The 8,997-nt window shown below is 65.8% G+C and overlaps 1 protein-coding gene across 1 annotated transcript in view; it reads right to left on the bottom strand.

Moving 5' to 3' along the window:
• PIP5K1C (phosphatidylinositol-4-phosphate 5-kinase type 1 gamma) overlaps positions 1-8,997 on the bottom strand; it is a 22,730-nt gene that overhangs the window by 6,758 nt on the left and 6,975 nt on the right. The window contains 8 exon segments of the mRNA XM_077747614.1: positions 56-194; positions 936-1,097; positions 1,873-1,957; positions 3,546-3,594; positions 5,025-5,080; positions 6,072-6,101; positions 6,682-6,891; positions 7,492-7,791. Coding sequence (XP_077603740.1) covers positions 56-194; positions 936-1,097; positions 1,873-1,957; positions 3,546-3,594; positions 5,025-5,080; positions 6,072-6,101; positions 6,682-6,891; positions 7,492-7,791 — 1,031 coding nt within the window.

Here is an 8,997-nt window from a genome sequence, read left to right as displayed (position 1 = left end):
GCCCCGCACGTGGCCCCGCCTCCTCCTCCCGGAGGGAGCCGCCCAGGCCCCTCACCGGTACCGTGGCTGCTCCGAGGTCTCCGAGGGAGATCGCTCCGGGATGGAGAGGGACGTGGAGGACAGGGTTGTGGCGATGGAGGCGGTGGTGGCCTCCTCAAAAGATGGCGGCGTGCAGGGCAGGAGGTCGGGCCGGCCTGTGGGGAGGGGGCTGTGGGCACCTGCGGGAGCCGGGCCCCCGGGGCAGTCCTTCCCGCCTCTGGCTCCACCTGCGGCTTCGCTCACCTTCCGCACCCGTGCCCCACCCGCACCTGCCACCCAACACTCCGTCCCTTCTCGGCAGCTTTAAAAGGGCAAATATATTTTATCCCCCGCCCCCCGTCGCCCCCAATGGCTTCCAGGAGCCCACGACTCTGAAATGCAAACCGCCCTCCAGGCCCACAGGTCCTGCTCAACCTGCCCAGTCTCTCACTCTGCTGTGACCACACAGGCCGCCTGCTGTTCCTCCGCTAGGCCCGCTGCTGCCCCAGGGCCTTTGCACAGGCAGTCTCTCCCTTCCTTGATGCTATTCCCCCAAGACTTCCTGTCTGGAATCTTTGACTCCTTAACCCTGTAAACTGGGAGGGACCTTCCAAAACACCAGGGCCAACCCCATCGGGTGCTTCATCCCTCTAGGTGTCTGCACACCTGGTGATGGGGTAGGTCACCTCTCCTGGCGGCACCTTCTTGTTCAGCTCTCCCTCCGCACTCCCCACATGGCTGCAGGTCTCAGACTGGGCTGGGGCGGGGTGGCTGTCACCCAGGCCCCTGCCATCCAAGTGCCAGCTTGAGGGAACCTTTCCTCACACTGGGCTGCCTCCTGCATCCGCTCCCCTCTCCCAGCAGCGCCCTGATCTCTCCTGTCAGTGAGGCGCCCGTTCCCCAACCTGGCCGGTCACCTTCGTCCTCCAGCGTGGGGTAGCTGCGGGCCCCCCGGAGGTCATACTGTGCGTCTTCCCGCTCGCTGGGGATCTGGCTGGCCGAGAAGGCGGCCGTGGGCCCCAGGGGCTTGACGGCCAGCAACGCACCGCGGCCCTTCTTGGACGGGGAGGACTTCAGGGCTGCGGAGACAGGGGCGCTAGCGCTTAGGGCTGCCTGGGAGCCCCGGGGCAGGACCCCCCAGCCCCCACCCGCAATAACACCCCTGCCATCCGTTTCAAGCTCCTGACATCTCAGGACGCGGCGTGGCGGTGGCCCGATGAGCCAGCGCCAGGTGACCAGGCTGGGGCACGGCCCACACGGGCACGGCCTGGGCTGGGAGGGCAGGCCCCACGCAGGCCCTGGGCACAGACACTGAACACCTACTGTGTGCCAGGCCCCAGGCTAGACACTGGGGACACACAGTGACCAAGGCGGACAGGCACGCTGCCTTTTGGGGTGCAGGGGGGGCCTTCTGCGGGGGGGCAGACGGCGGACAGACACACAGGGAGAAATCCCCTTTCTGGGACGTGTACCGGGATCAGGGACCCGAGGCCCAGCTCAGACACCCAGGGGCAAGAGCCGCCTGTTTGTCCCGTGTCCTCCCGACAATGCCCAGTTCTGGCTGCCTCCGTGCTCTCCAAGGCCGTGTTTCCGTGGTGACAGCATGAGAGGTCAAGCCCAGCTGCTGTGTATGTACAGATGGGAAAACTGAGGCACGGAGTGGGGCATTGCCTGCTGGAGGTCCCCATGAGGGTGGTGCCCTGACTATCCTGTTCTGTGCACCAAGTCCCTGACCAAGGCCCAAGGATGACCCCGTGGCGGGAGGAGGCGCTGTGGGCCCTCTGGGCTCCTGGCCGCCCTACCCCCTTTCTGTACCCCCAGGGCCCCTCCTGCCCAAAGCGCCTGGGAGCTCACAGGAGTTCTTCCGGAAGACCGTGTTGCTCATGAACTTGAAGAAGCGCTCTGCGTAGAAGCTGGGCCGGTGCACAGAGACTGTGTCCTGGGAGAGAAACAGGCCCGAGGGCAGGAAGGCGTGAGTGCTGCCATCCCGCCAGGCCCCTCCCCCCAGCCCCGCAGGGCAGCCCAGGGCACACGCAGGTGGAGAGGGGGTGGGTCCCCAGCATGGGGTGGCAGGGAGACCCCTTCATCATCAACCCATCTTTAAAATCCTTTGAAGCATGTGACTCGAACAGCTATTCAAAGAGGTAAACGAGGAAGTATCAGAATACGGAAACCGCAGCAATCCTCTAAAGCAGCATCGGCAAAGGGCAGCCGGACACCCTTTGTGGGTAACATTTGGTGGCGCGCAGCCACGCCTGTTGTGGGGACAGGTGGCCGCTGGCGTTCCTCGGTCCCAGTGCTCGCGTGGGTGATGCTGGGCACGCCGGGCTCCCCTCCAAGAGCGACAGGGAGGCTGGAGGCCACTACACTTGCCGGACTCAGGGGCAGAACTGCCGTCAGGGAGGGGACTCCTTTCTGCCCCCAGGGCCTGGCGTCCCCGCCTCCCCTTGGCGCTACTGACATCACCTGAGCAGCACCCCTGCCCCCCCAATGCCAGGAGCTCCCTGGGGAGGGGGGGTGACCACAGAGGGGCCCAGACACGGCCCGGGGCCGCCTCCTGCTGGAATGAAACAGAACCCACAGGGACTCGTGGTGGGGACTGGCGACCTCCAGGGTGAAGGCCACATTCCCATCCTCGCTGCCACGAGGCGTGGCCCCAGGACCGTGTCCTGGAAGGTGGCGGGGGAGCCGAGGCAGGGACAGTCTCCACCTGGAGCATCTGTGGGAGGCAGCTACGCGGGTCATGCCCGGGAGTGTGCAGCGACACGGGGGGAGAAGCCGGCCCTGCACTCCACGGGCCACCCCACCTGCCCCAGGCTGCTCACACCCGTGCGACTACGCTGACCCACGTTTGGGCCCCCAGGAACTGAGCCAAACCCTGCTTTGGGGGTGACAAGTGGCCTCAGTAGGATTTGCAGTTCTCCTGACTGCCACTGACTTTAAAATGTCACGGAAGGGCTTCCTGTCACCTGGACCCTCTTGAGGCACCTTCTGGAAGCTCCCATCTGGACCCCCCAAACACTCTCTGAGGGGTGTTTGGGGCTGGCTGGGGTTTTGGGTTTTACAGACTGCACAAACACAGATAGCCCTTAGCACTTTAGTAAGAACTGGTCTGAAGGGAGCCGTGGGAGCACAGGTGTACATCAAGGCCCCGGCCAGCTCGCCAGCACAGCTGGACTGGGGTGCCGGGGCTGCCGTCCAAGGTGCGCCCTGTTTGGTCCCCAACAGTTGTCCTGCCCCATGGGTGTGGCCAGAACCCAAGCTCCCTCCATACTGCACATTTCCAGGATGTTCCTCTGCCCCTCACCAGCGGCGCAGACCCCCCTGCTGGACATCCGACAGCTAGCTGCCCGCACTCTCCCGTCCTGACCCTGACTCCTTGGGCTGCAACTGCCGGGTCACACGGCCGCCCCCACAGCGCACTGGCTCTGGGAAGGGGGCCTGTGCCTCTGGGCTCGGGCGCCCCAGCGCGGGGCTCCGGGCGGACCTCACGATTGTGGGCTGACGCAGGAAGGAACATCGCTCACCCCGTCGTGGACGAGCGCCTTCCAGGTGTGTTCCAGCTTCTTGATGAACCTGCAGAGACAACGAGGGGACAGAAGTGGCCCTCTAGTGGGCAGTTCTGTCCCCAGGGACACGGGGACATCTGTGGTCATCACGACTGGACGTGCTCCTGGCACCAAGTGGGCGGGAGAGCCCTGGCCTAGAGGAACGGAGCTGCCTCAGCCAGAGGCCCCCTCCCTCTGCCTGTCCCCCCGGCCCCCTCCTCACCCACTGGCGGCTCTTACCGCTGCTACTCAGAGAGGAAGTGAAAAGGCCGCGGTGGGGGGCGTACAGCCAGCACGTCCCAGAGCGCGTCCTTCCTCTGTCGTCACGGCCTAGGCTGTGCCTGGGGCCTCTCTGCTGAAATCAGTGCCCTGCACTGTGGCTATAACTAGATCACTGCACACCTGGGCTGGGGAGAACGGTGCCTCCTCCAGGCAGCCTTCCTGGATGCCCTCCAGTCTATGGGGTGGGGGGAGGGTCCCCCTTAGGACACCCCTGCCCCAGGATGAGCTTCCGGTGCCTGACATGTGCTGGCCCACCCTCCTTGCCTCGACAGCCCTGCGGAAACCCGAGTTTGATGCTTCCAAAGCATCCCGGGGCGCCTGGCTGGCTCAGCCGGGTAAGCGTCCCACTCTCTACTTTGGCTCAGGTCATGATCTCACAGTCCGTGAGTCGGAGCCTGTTACTGGGCTCTGTGCTGACAGCGCGGCGCCTGCTTGGAACTCTCTCTGCCTCTTCCCTGCTCTCTCTCTCAAAATAAATTAAAAAACATTACGGCCTCCCACTCCTGCTCTAAATCTGGAGGGACGCCCCCAGGGACAGGCTGCGACCATCAGCATCCGACGGGCAGGAGCCGAGGTTCCTGCTTATGAAAGAGACAAGAAGAAATGACCCAGCGCCCAGTGGGCTTCCTGAGGGGCCGGGCGGGGAACGGGGACTGCCAAGCCCAGGGTCCCCCATGTCCCGTCCCGACGGTGCATAAGGAACACATTCTACTCTCAGGAGAGAAAACTGACAAGACATGCTCGCCCCCAAAACCTCACGCGGGACAGGCGCGGGGAACGGGTGGCCCCACCCGGCTCTGAGCTGCGGGTTAGGCTTCGGTTCTGCAGCGCCAGAGACCACACGACACGTGGCCGCAGCCACGGTTACTTCCGCCCGTCTGAGCTGTCCCCAGACGCTGTGCTTTCTGGCTGCGGGGGTTTCTGTCCAGTGCACTTTAGCCAGACACCCGGCATACAGTCGGTGCTCAACAGACAGGGCTGGACCAGCTGGCGACACCCCACACGCCCCACACGCCCCACACCAGCCCCGAGCTCCATTTGACGTGGGTTCTCGCCTCGTTCCTCAAACAACCTGGAAGGTGGAACCGAATGCCTCCCTTACGGGCCCAGGGGCTGAGCAGCCAGAGGGAGCGATCCGGGCCGAGGAGGCCTGCGTGCAGGGGTGGGGGCACCCACCTGTAGGACTGCAGGATGTCAATGATGCCGATGTGCAGCAGCNAATGCCGCCCATCCTGCCGAGAGAGACAGGGCCGGGGTCGTCAGCACCCCCACCAGCCGCCCTGCTGGGGGCGGGGCCCAGAGCCAGGGCGCAAGGAGGCTGAAGCAGCAGAGTCCCCAGGCTCCGGCAGGTGGCAGCCCGGCTGGGGCCGCGCCGCTCTGCAGCCGCCTCAGACACGCCAGGCTGGAGGCCGGCAAGGGGTCCGGCCCCCACACGACGGTGTGCACGCACACGCACACCCATGCACGCACACGCCCGCCCATGCACGCACACGCTCGCCCTGGACGGGGCCACCAGCACTTCTGGGTCCCGTCTGGGGAGTTAGTCACTTCACTCAGCCCCGGGCCCACACGCACCCGGCCCAGCACGTTAGTGAGGTCACATGATGCAGCGACTGTCCTCAAGTCCCCATTACCCCAGACCTGCCAGGCCCGGGCCCCCCAGGCTCCGCTCACTGCACTCCAAGCACTGCCCAGCTCACCTGTGCGCCCCATCATCCCCCGCCAGGCCTGGCACGGACCCTACAAACACCGAGACGGTGGAGGTCGGGCCGGCACGCCAGGCCTTTGGACACGCCCCCCCTTCGCTCCCCCACCCCACTGGGGCTCCTCCCCCATCTTCCCCAGCTCTTCCCCCCGGCTCCCCAGCTGTGAGCCCCCATCTCCCCAGCTGTGAACCCCCTTCTCCCCAGCTGTGAGCTCCTGTCTCCCCAGCTGTGAGCCCCCATCTCCCCAGCTGTGAACCCCCTCCTCCCCAGCTGTGAGCCCGTCTCCCCAGCTGTGAGCCCCCCATCCTCCACAGCTGTGAGCCCCCATCCTATCCAGTTGTGAGCCCCCATCTCCCCAGCTGTGAACCCCCTCCTCCCCAGCTGTGAGCCCCCATCACCCCAGCTGTGAGCCCCCCATCCTCCCCAGCTGTGAGCCCCCGGCTCCCTAGCTGACGCTGGGGGTTATGGCCCCTCCACGTGGGCCCCAGTGCTGGTTCCCTGAACGCTCGGCCTCGACACCGTTTACAGAAGGGGTTCCCGCCGGGGACTGTCCTCCTCAAGCACTGGACAATGTCTGGAGACGTCTGTGGCCCTCATGACTGGGGGTGTCCTCGCACGGGGTGTAGGGAGCCAGTGCTCAGGAAGCCCCAGAGAACGACCTGGCCCAGTGTCCGTGGTGCCAGAGGACAGGGGGGACACCCCCAGGTGTGGCCCAGGCAGGGGGTGCGCCCCTCTCTGAGCCTGTGACCTTGTCCTCCACCGCAGGGGCTGTTCTCCCTGGGCTCTGGGTTCGGCGCCTGCTGTAAGTGTCGCCTCGGTCCCCAGCACTCAGCACTGCACGGCTTTGCCTCAGGCGGTAATTAGCGCCTTAACCCACTCTGGGCTCCGACGGGACGAGGGACGTATGTGTTCCCCACACGGACGGACGGCGAACGCCCCGGGCATCACACACCCGGGGGGCTGTGCGTCCACCTGTGACCCTCACGGGGCCGGCAGGCTGGCGCCCCGTCCACAAACCAGGAACCGGCCGCAGACGGGCTTCTGGACTCATCTGCTCCCCATCTCTCGCCCTCGCGCCAGCTCTCCCCGCCCGCCTCACTCCCGAGGGCCCCTCAGTCCCCGGCCACCTACGTGTCGTCCGACTCGATGGCCTCGCCGCGCGCGGCCCCGCCCTGGATGGACTCCATGGCCGTGGAGTAGAGAGCCTTCTGGCCCAGCGGCCGCTTCTCGTCCGCGGTGCTCTGGGCGCCCTGGGCCTGCCGCTCCCGCTCCTGCTGGTCGATGTTGTGCACGCCCAGCAGCAGGCTGTAGTCCATGATCTTGAAGCTCTCCAGCACCTGCCGGGGGAGGGGTCGGCAGGTCACGCCCCTGGTCCCCATCCCCAGATGCGGCCCCACGTGACCCCAGGCTGCGTCGGGTCTGTGACCATTTGGTCCCCACAGCCACGCGGGGAGCCTGTCCTGACCCCCACTTCACAGCCAGCCAGGAAACCAAGGAGGCGGGGGCAAGGGGCCAGGCCACGTGGGGGGCAATGGGACCTGGGGTGCGGCATCCACAGGGGGGCAGGGGGGGGTTCCGGAAACTCCGCACACAGCGTCTGCTCCTGGCTCCGAGGCCTCTGACACCTGGGCTCAGGGATGCCCCGGGGTGGGGGGTGGTCCTTGGGGGAGGTCTCGGGAGCCAGAGGTGGTGGGCCTTGGGGCCTCGGGCAGGCATGCCCCCCACTGGGCATCTGTGGCCTCATCTCTAGAGAAGCAGGCTGGAACCCCAAGGCCGCAGGGGGAGGAGAAGACCACACTGACGTGGAGGGAAAAGCAGGCTGTGGGCCTGGGGCTCACACTGCACTCGCTTCTACCAGCGTCCCCGTTTCACAGATGGGACAACTGAGGCCCAGGGAGGTGAGGGACCCCGGCCCGCCCTTGCCTGGGGCCCCTCACCAGGCAGTCCCGCTGCAGCGTCTTGACGAGGGCGGAGAAGGTGTCTGCGTCCAGCAGGAGCCCCTCGGGCATGTCCTGGATGAAATCCAGGTCCTTGTAGGTGGGGATGCTCTTCTCCTTCTCCTTCTTGCTGGCCCGCCGCTTGTACGTGGAGCCCTTGAGGTCGAACTTGAGGTGCATCTTGACCACGCGCGGCAGGATGTTGTTCATGACCACCACACGGATGTTCTTGCCGCCCGACTGCACACAGTACAGCCCGTAGAACTTGGGCAGCAGCGTCCGCGGGTTCTGGTTGAGGTTCTGGGGGGCGGAGGAGGGGAGAGCGCCGTCACCAGCACGCTCTGAGCAGGACCACCCCTAGGAAGCCCTCCCTGACTACCCCCCGCCGGGCTGGCTCCACACTCTGACATTAGCCAGGTCCCACCAGACAAGGTGCTCTGGGTGTCAGGGCCTGGCTCCCCTCCGGGTCAGACCCTGGTCCCCACTGCCCCAGCCTGGGGTGACACAGGGTCACGCCTTCCAGGCATGGTCAGCACAAGGGTCGGCAAACTCCGGGTACAGGGCCAACTTCCACTACCCGCTTATTCTCCCACGGCCAGCGGCAAGCCACGAATGGCTTTATGTTATTAAAAAGTTAGGGGGAAAAAGGAAAACACTATTTTGTGACATGTGACAACAGCATGAAACTGACATTTCAGTGTAAGTAAATGAACTTTTCCGGGGAGCCTGCCCCTCACTCGGGGTCCATGGTGGCTTCCTTGTGGCGACAACATGGCTGAGCCACGGAGGCAGGGGCTGCCTGGCTCACAAGCCCCGGTGTTTTCTGGATGGTTCTTTACAGAGAGCTCGCCGACCCCCCGCGGTGGGAGCAGGGCCACCGGAGCCTCACACACACCAATGACTGATGCCCCAGGCGGGGAGGGGCCACAGTCCGAACAGAGCTGCCCAGAGAGGCCTACTGCACCCATGCCAGGTGCCCACCGGGCACAGCGGGGGGGGGTGGGCGCTCTGACCCTGCCACCAGCCCTGCCGCTCCTGCTTCCACCCCCGCCCAGGCCGTGAGTCACAGGGAACGGGAACGGGAAGTGCCCTGGCAGCTGGTCCTCTGTGACACCCCAGCTGCTGGTCCGGCCCCCCTCCCCCACGCCTGAGTCCCCAGCTACCAAGACACAAGCCACCAGCCATGATTTCTGGGATCCATGACTCAGGGATGCCAGTGGGGGGAGGGGAAAGGGAGCGAGGGCTGCCCCCTCCGCCCCCACTCCTACTGCCCCCCATCCCCGGGGAAGGCCAGGAGGGCCTAGACGGCAACTCCTGCTTGCCGAGTGTGAGGGGACACGGGGGGACCCTGAAGGGGAGGCTCGGGACCCAGGCAGGCTTCCCATGGCCCGCCCAAGAGGGGCCTCCCAGACCCCCTCTGTCCGAGCTCTGCTCTTGGGACTTGCTCCGGACAGGACAGGAGACGAGCTGGGGGCAGGGTGGGCTCCTCACCAGGGAGCAGCGGAG

The sequence above is a fragment of the Crocuta crocuta genome, unplaced genomic scaffold (assembly GCF_008692635.1).
Source record: "Crocuta crocuta isolate KB4526 unplaced genomic scaffold, BGI_CrCroc_1.0 scaffold110, whole genome shotgun sequence".
Lineage (NCBI taxonomy): Eukaryota > Metazoa > Chordata > Mammalia > Carnivora > Hyaenidae > Crocuta > Crocuta crocuta.
This window is presented reverse-complemented; position numbering and strand designations above follow the sequence as displayed.